Source organism: Carcharodon carcharias, chromosome 26, assembly GCF_017639515.1.
Source record: "Carcharodon carcharias isolate sCarCar2 chromosome 26, sCarCar2.pri, whole genome shotgun sequence".
Classification (NCBI taxonomy): Eukaryota; Metazoa; Chordata; class Chondrichthyes; order Lamniformes; family Lamnidae; genus Carcharodon; species Carcharodon carcharias.
Window position 1 is genome coordinate 314259 of NC_054492.1, and position 21489 is coordinate 335747.

At 42.9% G+C, this 21489-nt stretch overlaps 1 protein-coding gene across 3 annotated transcripts in view; it reads right to left on the reverse strand.

Annotated features, from left to right (window-relative positions):
- Positions 1-18952: 18952 nt before the first annotated feature.
- The window catches only part of spg21 (SPG21 abhydrolase domain containing, maspardin), a 96513-nt gene continuing 93976 nt past the window's right edge, over positions 18953-21489 (reverse strand). For all 3 annotated transcript variants that reach the window (XM_041175161.1, XM_041175159.1, XM_041175160.1), the window contains one exon: positions 18953-20875. In XM_041175161.1, coding sequence (XP_041031095.1) covers positions 20756-20875 — 120 coding nt within the window. In that variant the 3' untranslated portion in view covers positions 18953-20755. The remainder of the gene's footprint in view (positions 20876-21489) is intronic.

Consider the following 21489-nt stretch of genomic DNA (forward strand, 5'->3'; position numbering starts at 1 on the left):
TGTTCTGTGGTGCTCAGTTGTGTTCTGTGGTACTCAGTTGTGCTGTGTTGCTTTGTTGTGTTCTGTGTTGCTCAGTTTAGCTCTGTATTGTTCTGTGGTGCTCAGTTGTGCTCTGTATTGTTGTGTTGCTCAGTTGTCCTCTGTATTGTTCCGTGTTGCTCAGTTGTGCTCTCTGTTGCGTTCTGTGCTGCTCAATTGTGCTCTGTATTGTTCTGTGTTGCTCAGTTGTGCTCTGTCTTGCTCAGTTGTGTTCTGTGGTACTCAGTTGTGCTCTGTATTGTTGTGTGTTGCTCAGTTGTGCTCTGTTTTGCTCAGTTGTGCTCTGTGTTGCTCAGTTGTGTTCTGTGGTACTCAGTTGTGCTGTGTTGCTCTGTTGTGTTCTGTGTTGCTCAGTTTAGCTCTGTATTGTTCTGTGGTGCTCAGTTGTGCTCTGTATTGTTCTGTGTTGCTCAGTTGTTCTCTGTGTTGCTCAGTTTGCTCTGTGTTCCTCAGTTGTGCTCTGTGTTCCTCAGTTGTGCTCTGTTGTGTTCTCTGGTACTCGGTTGTGCTCTGTGTTGCTCAGTTGTGCTCTGTGTTGCTCAGTTGTGCTCTGTATTGTTCTGTGGTGCTCAGTTGTGTTCTGTAGTGCCCAGTTGTGTTCTGTAGTGCCCAGTTGTGCTCTGTAGTGTTCTGTGTTGCTCAGTTCTGCTCTGTATTGTTCTTTGTTGCTCAGTTGTGCTCTGTGATGCTTATTTGTGCTCTGTGTTGCTCAGTTGTGCTCTGTATTGTTTTGTGTTGCTCAGTTGTGCTCTGTATTGTTGTGTTGCTCAGTTGTCCTCTGTATTGTTCTGTGTTGCTCAGTTGTGCTCTGTGTTGCTCAGTTGTGCTCTCTGTTGCGTTCTGTGCTGCTCAATTGTGCTCTGTATTGTTCTGTGTTGCTCAGTTGTGCTCTGTGTTGCTCAGTTGTGCTCAGTTTTGCTCAGTTGTGCTCTGTGTTGCTCAGTTGTGTTCTGTGGTACTCAGTTGTGCTCTGTATTGTTGTGTGTTGCTCAGTTGTGCTCTGTGTTGCTCATTTGTGCTCTGTTTTACTCTGTTGTGTTCTGTGATGCTCAGTTGTGCTCTGTATTGTTCTGTGTTGCTCAGTTGTGCTCTGTGTTGCTCTGTTGTGTTCTGTGGTACTCAGTTGTGCTCTGTGTTGCTCTGTTGTGTTCTGTGGTGCTCAGTCATGCTCTGTATTGTTCTGTGGTTCTCAGTCGTGCTCTGTATTGTTCTGTGTTGCTCAGTTGTGCTCTGTGTTGCTCAGTTGTGCTCTGTGTTGCTCTGTTGTGTTCTGTGGTGCTCAGTTGTGCCCTGTGTTGTTCTGTGGTGCTCAGTTGTGCTCTGTGTTGTTCTGTGGTGCTCAGTTGTGATCTGTATTGTTCTGTGGTGCTCAGTTGTGCTCTGCAGTGTTCTGTGTTGCTCATTTGTGCTCTGTATTGTTCTGTGTTACTCGGTTGTGCTCTGTATTGTTCTGTGGTGCTCAGTTGTGCTCTGTATTGTTCTGTAGTGCCCAGTTGTGCTCTGTAGTGCTCAGTTGTGCTCTGCAGTGTTCTGTGTTGCTCAGTTGTGCTCTGTGTTGCTCACTTGTGCTCTGTATTTTTCTGTGTTGCTCAGTTGTGCTCTGTGTTGCTCAGTTGTGCTCTGTTTTGCTCAGTTGTGCTCTGTGTTGCTCTGTTGTGTTCTGTGGTACTCAGTTGTGCTCTGTATTGTTGTGTGTTGCTCAGTTGTGCTCTGTGTTGCTCAGTTGTGCTCTGTGTTGCTCTGTTGTGTTCTGTGGTACTCAGTTGTGCTCTTTATTGTTGTGTGTTGCTCAGTTGTGCTCTGTGTTGCTCAGTTGTGCTCTGTGTTGCTCAGTTGTGCTCAGTTGTGCTCTGTTGTGTTCTGTGGTACTCAGTTGTGCTCTGTATTGTGTGTTGCTCAGTTGTGCTCTGTGTTGCTCACTTGTGTTCTGTGGTACTCAGTTGTGCTCTGTATTGTTCAGTGTTGCTCAGTTGTGCTCTGTGTTGCTCTGTTGTGTTCTGTGGTACTCAGTTGTGCTCTGTGTTGCTCTGTTGTGTTCTGTGGTACTCAGTTGTGCCCTGAGTTGTTCTGTTGTGCTCAGTTGTGATCTGTATTGTTCTGTGGTGCTCAGTTGTGCTCTGTTGTGTTCTGTGGTGCTCAGTTGTGATCTGTATTGTTCTGTGGTGCTCAGTTGTGCTCTGCAGTGTTCTGTGTTGCTCGGTTGTGCTCTGTATTGTTCTATGGTGCTCAGTTGTGCTCTGTATTGTTCTGTAGTGCTCAGTTGTGCTCTGCAGTGTTCTGTGTTGCTCAGTTGTGCTCTGTATTTTTCTGTGTTGCTCAGCGGTGCTCTGTGTTGCTCAGTTGTGCTCTGTGTTGCTCCGTTGTGTTCTGTGGTACTCAGTTGTGCTCTGTTTTTCTCTGTTGTGTTCTGTGGTGCTCAGTTGTGCTCTGTTTTGTTCTGTGGTGCTCAGTTGTGCACTGTGTTGCTCAGTTGTGTACTGTATTGTTCTGTGGTGCCCAGTTGTGCTCTGTATTGTTCTGTGATGCTCAGTTGTGCTCTGTAGTGTTCTGTGTTGCTCGGTTGTGCTCCGTGGTACTCGGTTGTGCTCTGTGTTGCTCTGTTGTGTTCTGTGGTACTCAGTTGTGCCCTGTGTTGTTCTGTGGTGCTCAGTCGTGCTCTGTATTGTTCTGTCGTGCTCAGTTGTGCTCTGTATTGTTCTGTGTTGCTCAGTTGTGCTCTTTATTGTTCAGTGGTGCTCAGTTGTGCTCTGTAGTGTTCTGAGTTGCCCAGTTGTGCTCTGTATTGTTCTGTGTTGTTCATCTGTGCTCAGTGTTGCTCAGTTGTGCTCTTTGTTGCTCTGTTGTGTTCTGTGGTACTCAGTTGGGTTCTGTGTTGCTCTGTTGTGTTCTGCGGTGCTCAGTTGTGTTCTGTGGTACTCAGTTGTGCTGTGTTGCTCTGTTGTGTTCTGTGTTGCTCAGTTTAGCTCTGTATTGTTCTGTGGTGCTCAGTTGTGCTCTGTATTGTTCTGTGTTGCTCAGTTGTTCTCTGTGTTGCTCAGTTTGCTCTGTGTTCCTCAGTTGTGCTCTGTGTTCCTCAGTTGTGCTCTGTTGTGTTCTCTGGTACTCGGTTGTGCTCTGTGTTGCTCAGTTGTGCTCTGTGTTGCTCAGTTGTGCTCTGTATTGTTCTGTGGTGCTCAGTTGTGTTCTGTAGTGCCCAGTTGTGTTCTGTAGTGCCCAGTTGTGCTCTGTAGTGTTCTGTGTTGCTCAGTTCTGCTCTGTATTGTTCTTTGTTGCTCAGTTGTGCTCTGTGCTGCTTATTTGTGCTCTGTGTTGCTCAGTTGTGCTCTGTATTGTTTTGTGTTGCTCAGTTGTGCTCTGTATTGTGTTGCTCAGTTGTCCTCTGTATTGTTCTGTGTTGCTCAGTTGTGCTCTCTGTTGCGTTCTGTGCTGCTCAATTGTGCTCTGTATTGTTCTGTGTTGCTCAGTTGTGCTCTGTGTTGCTCAGTTGTGCTCTGTTTTGCTCAGTTGTGCTCTGTGTTGCTCAGTTGTGTTCTGTGGTACTCAGTTGTGCTCTGTATTGTGTGTTGCTCAGTTGTGCTCTGTGTTGCTCATTTGTGCTCTGTTTTGCTCTGTTGTGTTCTGTGATGCTCAGTTGTGCTCTGTATTGTTCTGTGTTGCTCAGTTGTGCTCTGTGTTGCTCTGTTGTGTTCTGTGGTACTCAGTTGTGCTCTGTGTTGCTCTGTTGTGTTCTGTGGTGCTCAGTCATGCTCTGTATTGTTCTGTGGTTCTCAGTCGTGCTCTGTATTGTTCTGTGTTGCTCAGTTGTGCTCTGTGTTGCTCAGTTGTGCTCTGTGTTGCTCTGTTGTGTTCTGTGGTGCTCAGTTGTGCCCTGTGTTGTTCTGTGGTGCTCAGTTGTGATCTGTATTGTTCTGTGGTGCTCAGTTGTGCTCTGTGTTGTTCTGTGGTGCTCAGTTGTGATCTGTATTGTTCTGTGGTGCTCAGTTGTGCTCTGCAGTGTTCTGTGTTGCTCATTTGTGCTCTGTATTGTTCTGTGTTACTCGGTTGTGCTCTGTATTGTTCTGTGGTGCTCAGTTGTGCTCTGTATTGTTCTGTAGTGCCCAGTTGTGCTCTGTAGTGCTCAGTTGTGCTCTGCAGTGTTCTGTGTTGCTCAGTTGTGCTCTGTGTTGCTCACTTGTGCTCTGTATTTTTCTGTGTTGCTCAGTTGTGCTCTGTGTTGCTCAGTTGTGCTCTGTTTTGCTCAGTTGTGCTCTGTGTTGCTCTGTTGTGTTCTGTGGTACTCAGTTGTGCTCTGTATTGTTGTGTGTTGCTCAGTTGTGCTCTGTGTTGCTCAGTTGTGCTCTGTGTTGCTCTGTTGTGTTCTGTGGTACTCAGTTGTGCTCTTTATTGTTGTGTGTTGCTCAGTTGTGCTCTGTGTTGCTCAGTTGTGCTCTGTGTTGCTCAGTTGTGCTCAGTTGTGCTCTGTTGTGTTCTGTGGTACTCAGTTGTGCTCTGTATTGTGTGTTGCTCAGTTGTGCTCTGTGTTGCTCACTTGTGTTCTGTGGTACTCAGTTGTGCTCTGTATTGTTCAGTGTTGCTCAGTTGTGCTCTGTGTTGCTCTGTTGTGTTCTGTGGTACTCAGTTGTGCTCTGTGTTGCTCTGTTGTGTTCTGTGGTGCTCAGTCGTGCTCTGTGTTGTTCTGTGGTTCTCAGTCGTGCTCTGTATTGTTCTGTGTTGCTCAGTTGTGCTCTGTGTTGCTCTGTTGTGTTCTGTGGTACTCAGTTGTGCCCTGAGTTGTTCTGTGGTGCTCAGTTGTGATCTGTATTGTTCTGTGGTGCTCAGTTGTGCTCTGTTGTGTTCTGTGGTGCTCAGTTGTGATCTGTATTGTTCTGTGGTGCTCAGTTGTGCTCTGCAGTGTTCTGTGTTGCTCGGTTGTGCTCTGTATTGTTCTATGGTGCTCAGTTGTGCTCTGTATTGTTCTGTAGTGCTCAGTTGTGCTCTGCAGTGTTCTGTGTTGCTCAGTTGTGCTCTGTATTTTTCTGTGTTGCTCAGCTGTGCTCTGTGTTGCTCAGTTGTGCTCTGTGTTGCTCCGTTGTGTTCTGTGGTACTCAGTTGTGCTCTGTTTTTCTCTGTTGTGTTCTGTGGTGCTCAGTTGTGCTCTGTTTTGTTCTGTGGTGCTCAGTTGTGCACTGTATTGTTCTGTGTTGTTCATTTGTGCTCTGTATTTTTCTGTGTTGCTCAGTTGTGCTCTGTGTTGCTCAGTTGTGCACTGTGTTGTTCTGTGGTGCCCAGTTGTGCTCTGTATTGTTCTGTGATGCTCAGTTGTGCTCTGTAGTGTTCTGTGTTGCTCGGTTGTGCTCCGTGGTACTCAGTTGTGCTCTGTGTTGCTCTGTTGTGTTCTGTGGTACTCAGTTGTGCCCTGTGTTGTTCTGTGGTGCTCAGTCGTGCTCTGTATGGTTCTGTCGTGCTCAGTTGTGCTCTGTATTGTTCTGTGTTGCTCAGTTGTGCTCTTTATTGTTCAGTGGTGCTCAGTTGTGCTCTGTAGTGTTCTGAGTTGCCAAGTTGTGCTCTGTATTGTTCTGTGTTGTTCATTTGTGCTCAGTGTTGCTCAGTTGTGTTCTTTGTTGCTCTGTTGTGTTCTGTGGTACTCAGTTGGGTTCTGTGTTGCTCTGTTGTGTTCTGCGGTGCTCAGTTGTGTTCTGTATTGTTCTGTGTTGCTCAGTTGTGCTCTGTGTTGCTCAGTTGTGTTCTGTGGTACTCAGTTGTGCTCTGTATTGTTCTGTGTTGCTCAGTTGTGCTCTGTGTTGCTCTGTTGTGTTCTGTGGTACTCAGTTGTGCTCTGTGTTGCTCTGTTGTGTTCTGTGGTGCTCAGTCGTGCTCTGTATTGTTCTGTGGTTCTCAGTCGTGCTCTGTATTGTTCTGTGTTGCTCAGTTGTGATCTGTATTGTTCTGTGGTGCTCAGTTGTGCTCTGTGTTGTTCTGTGGTGCTCAGTTGTGATCTGTATTGTTCTGTGGTGCTCGGTTGTGCTCTGCAGTGTTCTGTGTTGCTCGGTTGTGCTCTGTATTCTTCTATGGTGCTCAGTTGTGCTCTGCAGTGTTCTGTGTTGCTCAGTTGTGCTCTGTATTTTTCTGTGTTGCTCAGCTGTGCTCTGTGTTGCTCAGTTGTGCTCTGTGTTGCTCCGTTGTGTTCTGTGGTACTCAGTTGTGCTCTGTTTTTCTCTGTTGTGTTCTGTGGTGCTCAGTTGTGCTCTGTATTGTTCTGTGTTGCTCAGTTGTGTTCTGTGTTGCTCGGTTGTGCTCCGTGGTACTCGGTTGTGCTCTGTGTTGCTCTTTTGTGTTCTGTGGTACTCAGTTGTGCCCTGTGTTGTTCTGTGGTGCTCAGTCGTGCTCTGTATTGTTCTGTCGTGCTCAGTCGTGCTCTGTATTGTTCTGTCGTGCTCAGTTGTGCTCTGTATTGTTCTGTGTTGCTCAGTTGTGCTCTTTATTGTTCAGTGGTGCTCAGTTGTGCTCTGTAGTGTTCTGAGTTGCCCAGTTGTGCTCTGTATTGTTCTGTGTTGCTCAGCTGTGCTCTGTGTTGCTCCGTTGTGTTCTGTGGTGCTCAGTTGTGCTCTGTATTGTTCTGTGATGCTCAGTTGTGCTCTGTAGTGTTCTGTGTTGCTCAGTTGTGCTCTGTATTGTTCTGTGTTGCTCGGTTGTGCTCTGTATTGTTCTGTGTTGCTCGGTTGTGCTCTGTATTGTTCTGTGTTGCTCGGTTGTGCTCCGTGGTACTCGGTTGTGCTCTGTGTTGCTCAGTTGTGCTCTGTGTTGCTTTGTTGTGCTCTTTATTGTTCAGTGGTGCTCAGTTGTGCTCTGTAGTGTTCTGAGTTGCCCAGTTGTGCTCTGTATTGTTCTGTGTTGCTCAGTTGTGCTCTGTATTTTTCTGTGGAGCTCATTTGTGCTCTTTGTTGCTCTGTTGTGTTCTGTGGTTCTCAGTTGGGTTCTGTGTTGCTCTGTTGTGTTCTGCGGTGCTCAGTTGTGCTCTGTATTGTTCTGTGGTGCTCAGTTGTGTTCTGTGGTACTCAGTTGTGCTGTGTTGCTTTGTTGTGTTCTGTGTTGCTCAGTTTAGCTCTGTATTGTTCTGTGGTGCTCAGTTGTGCTCTGTATTGTTGTGTTGCTCAGTTGTCCTCTGTATTGTTCCGTGTTGCTCAGTTGTGCTCTGTGTTGCTCAGTTGTGCTCTCTGTTGCGTTCTGTGCTGCTCAATTGTGCTCTGTATTGTTCTGTGTTGCTCAGTTGTGCTCTGTTTTGCTCAGTTGTGCTCTGTCTTGCTCAGTTGTGTTCTGTGGTACTCAGTTGTGCTCTGTATTGTTGTGTGTTGCTCAGTTGTGCTCTGTTTTGCTCAGTTGTGCTCTGTGTTGCTCAGTTGTGTTCTGTGGTACTCAGTTGTGCTGTGTTGCTCTGTTGTGTTCTGTGTTGCTCAGTTTAGCTCTGTATTGTTCTGTGGTGCTCAGTTGTGCTCTGTATTGTTCTGTGTTGCTCAGTTGTTCTCTGTGTTGCTCAGTTTGCTCTGTGTTCCTCAGTTGTGCTCTGTGTTCCTCAGTTGTGCTCTGTTGTGTTCTCTGGTACTCGGTTGTGCTCTGTGTTGCTCAGTTGTGCTCTGTATTGTTCTGTGGTGCTCAGTTGTGTTCTGTAGTGCCCAGTTGTGTTCTGTAGTGCCCAGTTGTGCTCTGTAGTGTTCTGTGTTGCTCAGTTCTGCTCTGTATTGTTCTTTGTTGCTCAGTTGTGCTCTGTGATGCTTATTTGTGCTCTGTGTTGCTCAGTTGTGCTCTGTATTGTTTTGTGTTGCTCAGTTGTGCTCTGTATTGTTGTGTTGCTCAGTTGTCCTCTGTATTGTTCTGTGTTGCTCAGTTGTGCTCTGTGTTGCTCAGTTGTGCTCTCTGTTGCGTTCTGTGCTGCTCAATTGTGCTCTGTATTGTTCTGTGTTGCTCAGTTGTGCTCAGTTTTGCTCAGTTGTGCTCTGTGTTGCTCAGTTGTGTTCTGTGGTACTCAGTTGTGCTCTGTATTGTTGTGTGTTGCTCAGTTGTGCTCTGTGTTGCTCATTTGTGCTCTGTTTTACTCTGTTGTGTTCTGTGATGCTCAGTTGTGCTCTGTATTGTTCTGTGTTGCTCAGTTGTGCTCTGTGTTGCTCTGTTGTGTTCTGTGGTACTCAGTTGTGCTCTGTGTTGCTCTGTTGTGTTCTGTGGTGCTCAGTCATGCTCTGTATTGTTCTGTGGTTCTCAGTCGTGCTCTGTATTGTTCTGTGTTGCTCAGTTGTGCTCTGTGTTGCTCAGTTGTGCTCTGTGTTGCTCTGTTGTGTTCTGTGGTGCTCAGTTGTGCCCTGTGTTGTTCTGTGGTGCTCAGTTGTGATCTGTATTGTTCTGTGGTGCTCAGTTGTGCTCTGTGTTGTTCTGTGGTGCTCAGTTGTGATCTGTATTGTTCTGTGGTGCTCAGTTGTGCTCTGCAGTGTTCTGTGTTGCTCATTTGTGCTCTGTATTGTTCTGTGTTACTCGGTTGTGCTCTGTATTTTTCTGTGGTGCTCAGTTGTGCTCTGTATTGTTCTGTGTTGCTCAGTTGTTCTCTGTGTTGCTCAGTTTGCTCTGTGTTCCTCAGTTGTGCTCTGTGTTCCTCAGTTGTGCTCTGTTGTGTTCTCTGGTACTCGGTTGTGCTCTGTGTTGCTCAGTTGTGCTCTGTGTTGCTCAGTTGTGCTCTGTATTGTTCTGTGGTGCTCAGTTGTGTTCTGTAGTGCCCAGTTGTGTTCTTTGTTGCTCAGTTGTGCTCTGTATTGTTCTGTGTTGCTCGGTTGTGCTCCGTGGTACTCGGTTGTGCTCTGTGTTGCTCAGTTGTGCTCTGTGTTGCTTTGTTGTGCTCTTTATTGTTCAGTGGTGCTCAGTTGTGCTCTGTAGTGTTCTGAGTTGCCCAGTTGTGCTCTGTATTGTTCTGTGTTGCTCAGTTGTGCTCTGTATTTTTCTGTGGAGCTCATTTGTGCTCTTTGTTGCTCTGTTGTGTTCTGTGGTTCTCAGTTGGGTTCTGTGTTGCTCTGTTGTGTTCTGCGGTGCTCAGTTGTGCTCTGTATTGTTCTGTGGTGCTCAGTTGTGTTCTGTGGTACTCAGTTGTGCTGTGTTGCTTTGTTGTGTTCTGTGTTGCTCAGTTTAGCTCTGTATTGTTCTGTGGTGCTCAGTTGTGCTCTGTATTGTTGTGTTGCTCAGTTGTCCTCTGTATTGTTCCGTGTTGCTCAGTTGTGCTCTGTGTTGCTCAGTTGTGCTCTCTGTTGCGTTCTGTGCTGCTCAATTGTGCTCTGTATTGTTCTGTGTTGCTCAGTTGTGCTCTGTTTTGCTCAGTTGTGCTCTGTCTTGCTCAGTTGTGTTCTGTGGTACTCAGTTGTGCTCTGTATTGTTGTGTGTTGCTCAGTTGTGCTCTGTTTTGCTCAGTTGTGCTCTGTGTTGCTCAGTTGTGTTCTGTGGTACTCAGTTGTGCTGTGTTGCTCTGTTGTGTTCTGTGTTGCTCAGTTTAGCTCTGTATTGTTCTGTGGTGCTCAGTTGTGCTCTGTATTGTTCTGTGTTGCTCAGTTGTTCTCTGTGTTGCTCAGTTTGCTCTGTGTTCCTCAGTTGTGCTCTGTGTTCCTCAGTTGTGCTCTGTTGTGTTCTCTGGTACTCGGTTGTGCTCTGTGTTGCTCAGTTGTGCTCTGTATTGTTCTGTGGTGCTCAGTTGTGTTCTGTAGTGCCCAGTTGTGTTCTGTAGTGCCCAGTTGTGCTCTGTAGTGTTCTGTGTTGCTCAGTTCTGCTCTGTATTGTTCTTTGTTGCTCAGTTGTGCTCTGTGATGCTTATTTGTGCTCTGTGTTGCTCAGTTGTGCTCTGTATTGTTTTGTGTTGCTCAGTTGTGCTCTGTATTGTTGTGTTGCTCAGTTGTCCTCTGTATTGTTCTGTGTTGCTCAGTTGTGCTCTGTGTTGCTCAGTTGTGCTCTCTGTTGCGTTCTGTGCTGCTCAATTGTGCTCTGTATTGTTCTGTGTTGCTCAGTTGTGCTCAGTTTTGCTCAGTTGTGCTCTGTGTTGCTCAGTTGTGTTCTGTGGTACTCAGTTGTGCTCTGTATTGTTGTGTGTTGCTCAGTTGTGCTCTGTGTTGCTCATTTGTGCTCTGTTTTACTCTGTTGTGTTCTGTGATGCTCAGTTGTGCTCTGTATTGTTCTGTGTTGCTCAGTTGTGCTCTGTGTTGCTCTGTTGTGTTCTGTGGTACTCAGTTGTGCTCTGTGTTGCTCTGTTGTGTTCTGTGGTGCTCAGTCATGCTCTGTATTGTTCTGTGGTTCTCAGTCGTGCTCTGTATTGTTCTGTGTTGCTCAGTTGTGCTCTGTGTTGCTCAGTTGTGCTCTGTGTTGCTCTGTTGTGTTCTGTGGTGCTCAGTTGTGCCCTGTGTTGTTCTGTGGTGCTCAGTTGTGATCTGTATTGTTCTGTGGTGCTCAGTTGTGCTCTGTGTTGTTCTGTGGTGCTCAGTTGTGATCTGTATTGTTCTGTGGTGCTCAGTTGTGCTCTGCAGTGTTCTGTGTTGCTCATTTGTGCTCTGTATTGTTCTGTGTTACTCGGTTGTGCTCTGTATTTTTCTGTGGTGCTCAGTTGTGCTCTGTATTGTTCTGTGTTGCTCAGTTGTTCTCTGTGTTGCTCAGTTTGCTCTGTGTTCCTCAGTTGTGCTCTGTGTTCCTCAGTTGTGCTCTGTTGTGTTCTCTGGTACTCGGTTGTGCTCTGTGTTGCTCAGTTGTGCTCTGTGTTGCTCAGTTGTGCTCTGTATTGTTCTGTGGTGCTCAGTTGTGTTCTGTAGTGCCCAGTTGTGTTCTTTGTTGCTCAGTTGTGCTCTGTATTGTTCTGTGTTGCTCGGTTGTGCTCCGTGGTACTCGGTTGTGCTCTGTGTTGCTCAGTTGTGCTCTGTGTTGCTTTGTTGTGCTCTTTATTGTTCAGTGGTGCTCAGTTGTGCTCTGTAGTGTTCTGAGTTGCCCAGTTGTGCTCTGTATTGTTCTGTGTTGCTCAGTTGTGCTCTGTATTTTTCTGTGGAGCTCATTTGTGCTCTTTGTTGCTCTGTTGTGTTCTGTGGTTCTCAGTTGGGTTCTGTGTTGCTCTGTTGTGTTCTGCGGTGCTCAGTTGTGCTCTGTATTGTTCTGTGGTGCTCAGTTGTGTTCTGTGGTACTCAGTTGTGCTGTGTTGCTTTGTTGTGTTCTGTGTTGCTCAGTTTAGCTCTGTATTGTTCTGTGGTGCTCAGTTGTGCTCTGTATTGTTGTGTTGCTCAGTTGTCCTCTGTATTGTTCCGTGTTGCTCAGTTGTGCTCTGTGTTGCTCAGTTGTGCTCTCTGTTGCGTTCTGTGCTGCTCAATTGTGCTCTGTATTGTTCTGTGTTGCTCAGTTGTGCTCTGTTTTGCTCAGTTGTGCTCTGTCTTGCTCAGTTGTGTTCTGTGGTACTCAGTTGTGCTCTGTATTGTTGTGTGTTGCTCAGTTGTGCTCTGTTTTGCTCAGTTGTGCTCTGTGTTGCTCAGTTGTGTTCTGTGGTACTCAGTTGTGCTGTGTTGCTCTGTTGTGTTCTGTGTTGCTCAGTTTAGCTCTGTATTGTTCTGTGGTGCTCAGTTGTGCTCTGTATTGTTCTGTGTTGCTCAGTTGTTCTCTGTGTTGCTCAGTTTGCTCTGTGTTCCTCAGTTGTGCTCTGTGTTCCTCAGTTGTGCTCTGTTGTGTTCTCTGGTACTCGGTTGTGCTCTGTGTTGCTCAGTTGTGCTCTGTATTGTTCTGTGGTGCTCAGTTGTGTTCTGTAGTGCCCAGTTGTGTTCTGTAGTGCCCAGTTGTGCTCTGTAGTGTTCTGTGTTGCTCAGTTCTGCTCTGTATTGTTCTTTGTTGCTCAGTTGTGCTCTGTGATGCTTATTTGTGCTCTGTGTTGCTCAGTTGTGCTCTGTATTGTTTTGTGTTGCTCAGTTGTGCTCTGTATTGTTGTGTTGCTCAGTTGTCCTCTGTATTGTTCTGTGTTGCTCAGTTGTGCTCTGTGTTGCTCAGTTGTGCTCTCTGTTGCGTTCTGTGCTGCTCAATTGTGCTCTGTATTGTTCTGTGTTGCTCAGTTGTGCTCAGTTTTGCTCAGTTGTGCTCTGTGTTGCTCAGTTGTGTTCTGTGGTACTCAGTTGTGCTCTGTATTGTTGTGTGTTGCTCAGTTGTGCTCTGTGTTGCTCATTTGTGCTCTGTTTTACTCTGTTGTGTTCTGTGATGCTCAGTTGTGCTCTGTATTGTTCTGTGTTGCTCAGTTGTGCTCTGTGTTGCTCTGTTGTGTTCTGTGGTACTCAGTTGTGCTCTGTGTTGCTCTGTTGTGTTCTGTGGTGCTCAGTCATGCTCTGTATTGTTCTGTGGTTCTCAGTCGTGCTCTGTATTGTTCTGTGTTGCTCAGTTGTGCTCTGTGTTGCTCAGTTGTGCTCTGTGTTGCTCAGTTGTGCTCTGTGTTGCTCTGTTGTGTTCTGTGGTGCTCAGTTGTGCCCTGTGTTGTTCTGTGGTGCTCAGTTGTGATCTGTATTGTTCTGTGGTGCTCAGTTGTGCTCTGTGTTGTTCTGTGGTGCTCAGTTGTGATCTGTATTGTTCTGTGGTGCTCAGTTGTGCTCTGCAGTGTTCTGTGTTGCTCATTTGTGCTCTGTATTGTTCTGTGTTACTCGGTTGTGCTCTGTATTTTTCTGTGGTGCTCAGTTGTGCTCTGTATTGTTCTGTGTTGCTCAGTTGTTCTCTGTGTTGCTCAGTTTGCTCTGTGTTCCTCAGTTGTGCTCTGTGTTCCTCAGTTGTGCTCTGTTGTGTTCTCTGGTACTCGGTTGTGCTCTGTGTTGCTCAGTTGTGCTCTGTGTTGCTCAGTTGTGCTCTGTATTGTTCTGTGGTGCTCAGTTGTGTTCTGTAGTGCCCAGTTGTGTTCTTTGTTGCTCAGTTGTGCTCTGTATTGTTCTGTGTTGCTCGGTTGTGCTCCGTGGTACTCGGTTGTGCTCTGTGTTGCTCAGTTGTGCTCTGTGTTGCTTTGTTGTGCTCTTTATTGTTCAGTGGTGCTCAGTTGTGCTCTGTAGTGTTCTGAGTTGCCCAGTTGTGCTCTGTATTGTTCTGTGTTGCTCAGTTGTGCTCTGTATTTTTCTGTGGAGCTCATTTGTGCTCTTTGTTGCTCTGTTGTGTTCTGTGGTTCTCAGTTGGGTTCTGTGTTGCTCTGTTGTGTTCTGCGGTGCTCAGTTGTGCTCTGTATTGTTCTGTGTTGCTCAGTTGAGCTCTGTATTTTTCTGTGGAGCTCATTTGTGCTCTTTGTTGCTCTGTTGTGTTCGGTGGTACTCAGTTGGGTTCTGTGTTGCTCTGTTGTGTTCTGCGGTGCTCAGCTGTGCTCTCTGTTGCGTTCTGTGCTGCTCAATTGTGCTCTGTATTGTTCTGTGTTGCTCAGTTGTGCTCTGTGTTGCTCAGTTGTGCTCTTTGTTGCTCTGTTGTGTTCTGTGGTACTCAGTTGGGTTCTGTGTTGCTCTGTTGTGTTCTGTGTTGCTCAGTTTAGCTCTGTATTGTTCTGTGTTGCTCTGCGGTGCTCAGTTGTTCTCTGTAGTGTTCTGTGTTGCTCAGTTGTGCTCTGCGGTGCTCTGTTGTGTTCTGCTCTGCCTGGGTCTATTGGGCTCTGGCAGGCTTTGTTTGGCTCTGTTTAGTTCTTTTAGGCTCTGTTTCTCTCTGGTTGGCTCTGTTTTGCTTGTTTATCCAATGTCTGGAAGCTGGCTTTGTGCTCCAGTCTCATAACCTCATAGCATCTGTTTCAACCCATAACAGCTATTTGTTGAGGGTCTGGTGTTATAGTGTCTCCACTGGCAGGCCTGGTTTATCAATACAAATGGCTTTCATGTAGTTCCCTTTGAAGTTGGTCTATGCCGGAGGCAGGTCTGTTAGCAGCTCCTCAGAAATAACAGGGAGTGACATTTCCAAAACTGCTGAGTGGCTTTTGTTCTGGTGACTCTCAGACAAGGGATCAGCTATCTTAATTGCCTTTGTTCATTCAAAAGGTCCAATTTAAAATTGAGAAATAGCACTGAACATATATTTTTATAAAATAGATAGTGTTCTATTCCATCACAGGACAATGAGGCAAGGACCTGTCTTTTGGCAGGACACTTATGTAATGGAGTCACAGTAAATGTCTAATTATCACACCAAATCGTTTTGTTCTGATGGTGGTCTGTCTGATGGCTTCAAATTTACTTGAATTTCTCCTCTTGTTCCTCTCTACATTACAGGAAGAAATTGTCTTCAGTCCCTAGAGGAAAATTCCTAGCATAATTTTCTCATTTTCTTTCAAAACTTGAAGTGTATTATGTAAAGCCTCAACACTTTTCTTGTGACATGGTGCATTTGTCCTGGATAATAACTTTTGCATCTCTAACACATTGCACTTTACCGAGCCTCTCTTGATATCGCATGCTGGTATATCCTCATTTGCTGTTGGTGTGGCAATTTGAAGGCAGAGTGAGCTGTCCTATATCCAGGCAAGAGTGTGGATGTAATTCTTGAAGACATGTCCACTTTTGTAATATTGCCTTGTGATCAAACGCTGGCTAATACTAAAGAAATGGTGAAAGCTTTTCCTGTGCTATTTGGACTATCATACCACTGTCATTACCATTAATATCTAATTATTTTTCTCCATCCACACAGGATACAATTAATTGTTTACTACAATACTAATATTAAATGTCTTATTTCCAGTCAGTCTAAATAAATATGCTTTTTCATGGTTTCATTTTATAATCACTGGAATTATCTAACTTTTTCTGTACAAAATTCACAGGACATGACTGTGTAATGTGCTAATTTGTAGTTCAATAATCAGTGAATTTCAAATAATTATTAAGTCCAATAAACAATGATATCATCTATTGGTTAATTCAATAATGGTAAATATCTAATTATTTTAATGCCAAGTAAACCAATAAAAATCTGATTAGTGTTGCTGAATATTAACAGAAAATATCAGATTATTGTCCAGTCCAATAGATGCAGATAACTAATAAAATTTCAGTTCAATGATCACTGTAATTATCTAACACCCATCCAATAGTTAGGTTCTAATTATTCTTCAGAAAATAATCACAGTAAATGTTGCCATTCCAATAATAATGAATTGAATAATTATTTCTTCAGCCCAAAATCAGTGATTTGTGAAAATTAGTCCATTGATTACCATAATCTTTATAGAATCAAAGAGATCAGAATTTTTTTGGTCCAATAATCAATGTAAATACCTGAAAATGTGTTCACTCCAATAAGCACAAATATTTAGTGATTGTTCATGTCCACGAATACCAATATCTTTCAGGCTTTCATTCCACTAATCACAATGAATATAGAGTTATCATCAGTCCAAACAGCTTTGAACGTATATAATTATCATTCACTTCAATATTAACTTTAATTATCTATTTGTTATTCCAGAAATCACTTGTTTAGATATTATTGTCTATAAATCATCTGAATTTTCAATAATTACTAATTAACATTCAGTCCAGTGATCACAAGAAACATCTAATTATTATTCAGCTCAATATGTTCAGATTATTTCTAATTATTGTTCAGACATTAAAGATGCCATTAATGTCAAAGATGACATTAAAGATAATAACTATTGATTAATCAAACAGTAAACACAAATTTTGGCAGTCCAGTAACAACATTAGATGATCAATTATTAAGTCCAACAATCACAGTGATTATTCGAATGAAGAAAAGTTAGAAAAAATTAATGTAAACATCATTGCTCAGTTCATGATAAAAGTAAAGCTCAGATTATTGTTCTGTCTAATAAGCGCAGTAAATATCTCATTGCAGGTCTTAACTTCTTGGAAAATATCTAATTACTGTTTAGTCAATGAGTTGCAGCAAATATAAGTTAGCACTTCATTCCAATAATCAAAGTGAATACTTAATGATTCCTCTAGACCGCTTTGAATATATCTAATTACTTTTCACTTCAGTCATTTGATAGTACAGAACTTGAACATTGCTGAAAAGAGACAAATGTTGCTGAGGCTTTTCATCCTGTGCTCACCGGGACAAATGCAAGAATGCCAAATTTCAAATGATCAAAGCAATTTATACGATGGGAAAAAAGGATAGTACTTAGTCGGCAAGTCCACTCTGGCTGAGGAAATGCCGTGGAGAACGCAAAAGGGAATACACGTCTCAAGCTCCCTGGTAATTCAAGAAAAGGTGCAAGGCTTGATCAATTCCTTTAGTTTGCAGACTGCAGGTCCTTGTGTATGAATGCATGTTGCTTCTAGTGAGTAAATGAGGCATGTTACAAGCTCCACTGATTATCTTGAATTGTAATGTGGTAAATGAATTTCAGGGCTGGTGTGATGCCAGGTACGTTGGCCATATGTCCGAATGATTGGTGGATAATAACAAACAGCATCGCTAACTACTTGCAATAGGCAGAGTGCTGACCACACTCAACCAACCTGTGCTTGCCAAACTGAGGACATGTATAATTTTAGATGTGACTCTGCAATCGGGCAGCTTTTGCTGAACAACCTCAAGGGTGCCAACAACAGATTTAAGAATATCAGTCTGACTCAATGTAGCTCACATATGCTTGCCAGAAGGCACATATATTCATGGACCTGTCCTCTGCACGTAGAAGGAATAGGTCTAGCTATTGCATCTTTCTTTGAATTAACAAAACCATGGGGGACAATAGCTCCTGGTGCACTCACCATGGCAACACCTGGACCAATCAGAGCTGACTTTTGTCATGCAGTACAAATTGTTGGTCCCTTTGAAATTTGGCATTCTTGCATTTGTCTGGATGAGTGCATGACAAAAAGCTTCAACAGCATTCCCCTTCTCATCAATCCTCAAGTTCCCATTAATAGAGATTTTATTTTTTTTTTAAAAGCAGCATTTATCAACCAGTAAGAACTTATTCTTTACCGCAGTGAATTGAATCGTCATTGATGAAGACTCCATTGGTAAACAGACCAGTTTACCTGTCTCATTGTATTGTATGTATTTTAGCATTGTGCAAACAGGTAGTTTAATTACTGAAGTGACAGGATTGCATTATTGAATTTTCCAGCAGCTCCACTAAATATCTGTTTAATTGGAATCTGTTAGCTTATAATTAGAAAGGACTTATGTTGCAGTGTGGAATGAACTGTCACTAGTAGGATAATGTCTTCAAAGTGCCCATGCCCAGGTTTCCTTTGTCTGCAAATCAGCTGCCCAGTAAGCAGAACATCTGCTTCTCCAAGACAAAACAGAGAATTGTTTCTCATGGAAACACAGCAGATAAGAGTTATTTCACCAAGGATGATTTTTACCAGAACCTGTCAACTACTGTGTTCGTTAAGTCTTTCTGAACAGTTCCTAACTGTGTACATATACATCTCATGGTCGTTTTGTTGCTTTGCAGTCTGCTGAGGATTTAGTCCCATTCTTCTGAGCTGCTGAGTTTTCCACTTTGACTATTGATTCCGTGTGATCACTATTCGGACCAGAATACTCTTCAAATTCCCGACATCAGTAATGTATTCATCGAACATTTGACGATTCTGACACAAACTGAACCATGGCTTCATTTTCAGACAATGATTTGCCTTAAAGTTATCTGGTTTAGTTCATTTTTAGAGGATCAGCTTCTGACTGATATTTCCATTAACTTGTGTTCTGGATGATGGATCAGTTGGTCACTTGCTCAGTTTCCAGTGGCTCATTCAGTTCATTTCCTGCTGAAACACTCATTCCAGCATTTGTTACCCCTTGGTGTGACTATTCCAATTCATTCCCAGCTGGCCTCCCACATTCTGCCCTCTGTAATCTGATGGTCATCCAAAATTTTGCTGCCCATATTCTTATTCACACCAAGTCCCGTTCATCCATCCCTGTTGCATAGTGACCCTACATCGTGTCCCGATTTTAACATTCTCTTCGTTGTTTTCAAATCCCTCCATACAATGTCTTCATAACGGTCTGCAGACCCACACCCCTCCAAGATATTTGCACTTATCAAATTCTAGCCTCGAGGAATCCTGGTTTTAATCTCTCCACCGTCGGTGGTCATGGGGTGTGAGGTGGTGAGGGTCCAGGTGAAGGGATTTAGAATTTCCGATTTAGAAATTCAAAGAGAAATATTGAGGCATCAGAACAGCATAACAATGAATAAGGACAAGCAGAGCGGGACAGGAAGGGATAGAGGGTTTAAGGAAATGGTCATTGCAGGGAATTGAAGTAATAAAGTGAAATGAAAAGTTCTGTATGCACAAAGCATCTGCAATAAGATAGATGAACTAGTGGATCACATAGAAGTAAATGACTTTGATCTACTCACCATTACAGAGACATGATCAAGGGTAGGAAATAAATATTCAGGATACACAGTCTTTTAGGGAGACAGACAGAATGGCAAAGGAGGAAGGGCAGCCCTGATATCAAAGGATTACATAGAGGAATTCGTGAGAAAGGATGTGGCCTCAATAGGTCATGAAGTAGAATCATCATGGCTGGAAATTAGGAATAGCAAGCATCAGAAAAAACTGAGAGTAATTTATAGGCTCCCTAACAGTAGTTATACCATTGGGCAGAGCATTAAACAAGAAATTATTAGCGGTTTTAACAAAGAAAATGTAATAATTGTTGGGGAGTTTAATCTTCATTTACTGGAACAATCAAATAGGCAAGAGAGTGGTCTAGAAGATCAGTTTGCAGAATGTTTGTGACAGTTTCTTGGAGCAACACATTGTGGAACCCGACTAGGATAACTCTTAGATCTAGTACTGTGTATTGGAGGAGGGTTAATTAATAATGTTATAGCATGTTCTGAGAAATAGTGATCATAATACAATTCAATTACATTTAAGATTGAAAGTGACATACACCAATCGCTAGCAAGAATCTTAAACTTAAATAAAGCCAATTATATAGGTTTGGCAGGAGAACTGACTAAGGTTTATTGGGTAAATGTACTAAAAGGCATGGCAGTAAATGAACAGTGCCATTCATTTAAAGAAACAATTCAAAACGTTCAACAAAAATACATTCCATTGCAAAACAAAAATTCAAGAAGGACCTACTCAGCAAGAAGTACTCACCTGTGGCTCACTCAGGAATTAAGGATGCAATTAAAGGAAGAGGCTTACAATGTTGCAAAAAAAAACAGCTGAAAACCTGATGATTGGAAGAGTTTTGGAAACCAGAAAAGTTGATAAAATTTGAAAAAATAGAATAGGTGAGTAAACTAGACAGAAATATAATGCCTTCCCAGAGGAAATAGTTTCTCTGTACCAACTGTTTTCAATACTTAACATTCTTAACATCTTTATTAAATCATTCCTCAACCTTAACAGAGTGTACAAACTAATACCATGTGCCATATCCTCATAAATTAATCCGTATAACCCAGGCATCAATCCATTAAATCTACGCCGCACCACTGAAGGCCAACATATGCTTCTTTGACCCAGCGTCCAGAACCAACATTGGTTTGCCACTCACCCTTTTGCTGCTCAAACCTAAAATTAAAATCTTTCATGTTGGGGGCACCATTTACAGATTGCTATTTCTGGTACACTAAGTCCAATTCCAGTCTCTCTGACAGCACCCCGATAGTGCAGTGACATCACTTAAGGATGAAAAGTAGTCCAAAATCTTCAAACAACTCATTTAAATTAAAAACAGAAAATGCTAGTCAAAAAATGGCAGCAATTGTGGAGAAAAGACAAGGTGCCATCAAATGATGCCGTTTTACCATGAACATATAGTACAATGTTTAAACAATCGAGAAAGTAATTTATTGGCCAGTATAATGCAATAATGCAAAAACCTCCAATAATAGGGGCTCAGCCCCAAAAGACATTTTTAAAAGAAGTTTTGAATTCTATTAATTGCAGGTTAGATATGCACTCCATTCACAGAATGCAGTAAACACATCAATAGCATTAGCACACTAGAGTATAATCTAGACAACTACTTCCTGATTTCAGTGAATTGTCTCCCAATGAAACATTTGGCACAGAATGCCACTTTCAGCTAATATTTTCAGCAATATGTTTACAGAAGAATATTTACACTTTAAACCATAATCTAATAAACAAGTTAAAGACAGCAAATTTTCAAATGTGGGTTTTATATTTGCAGCAACTGCAAACAGATTCATTGATTAATTAAAATTACAAATTAACCTTACAATGTATACGTGCATTTATTTTAATAGATTATATGAACTTCAAAACAAATGATTGCAACCATTTAAATAAATGACTAAAATATTTGCAGTACATCTAATCAGGCACAAGTACAAAATAAAGGCCCAACATTACTATTTAGGTATCCACCAAAAATATAATTCAGGATCAAGGAACCGTAAGGTGATTGGACCACAGGCAAGATGCAACTGAAACGCTTAATTGGTCAAAAAGTGAATTAAAATAAAATGGGCTTGAACAAAATGGAACTGACATAAGAACTATATAAGGAGACTTTGTTCTTAGAGTTGGTTATTTACCTATGGCTTCGATTCCATAGCTCTAATTAGACAACAGATTGTGGGCAGTTTCAGACAGAGGTTTCTGGGGACTCGATCCATTTGAAGAATGAAAATAATCAGACATCTCATTTTCTCTGCCAAAAAGAATTTGTTTTTAAAAAGGCACTGCTGACAGTTCAAAAAAACCTAGTAGAGTTCAGTGCCTTCATGTGGAAATTCACTCCATTTTTCCAAGGGACAAAGTCACAGCTCTTCCTCATTCCTATTTTCAATCCTGGCTTTGTGTACCTCAAGCTCTTCGGCACTCACCATTGCTGGGTCAATTGCAGCATATCGTGTACCATGGAACTGTCGCAGGTGGATCTGAAAATAAGGAGAAGGTTTAAACCGTCTAATGCATTGTACCTTTACTGAGCCAAGTTACTGCAAAGCAATAAGCAAAAACTTAGAACATTAAATAAATTAAATTCAAGTATAATTAGAAACAATGGCTGCCCATTTAAACAGTTGTAAATTCTGACATTACCCATTATATATCCATTTGAACAAGAAAATAGGAAACATAGGCAACCTTTATTATTGGGTACGGAATAGTGGGACAGGTTGTCAGGTGAAGTAGAAAAGCAAAGCAGAGTTAAAGACTGTTAAATGCTGTTGGGGCTGCACTCAACCAGGCAAGTGGAGAGCATTCCATCACACTCCTAATCTGTGCCTTGGACAGGCTTTTGTGGTGATTTTTTTTTGAGGGAGTGGGGGATTTAGGGTTATCAATTCCATAAACACAATGCTGCAGGACTCCAATACTTGAAGCATTGCCTATCAAAAGTAGATTACATTTCACAAATGGTAATCACTAAGACAATATGACAGTGATGAGACAGCAAAGGCCTACATTTAAGATTGTACATCAATAGCGTCAAAACACATCTACATTTTGTTGAAGCTACTTTCTTAAACCAATTCCACCAAAAATTTTA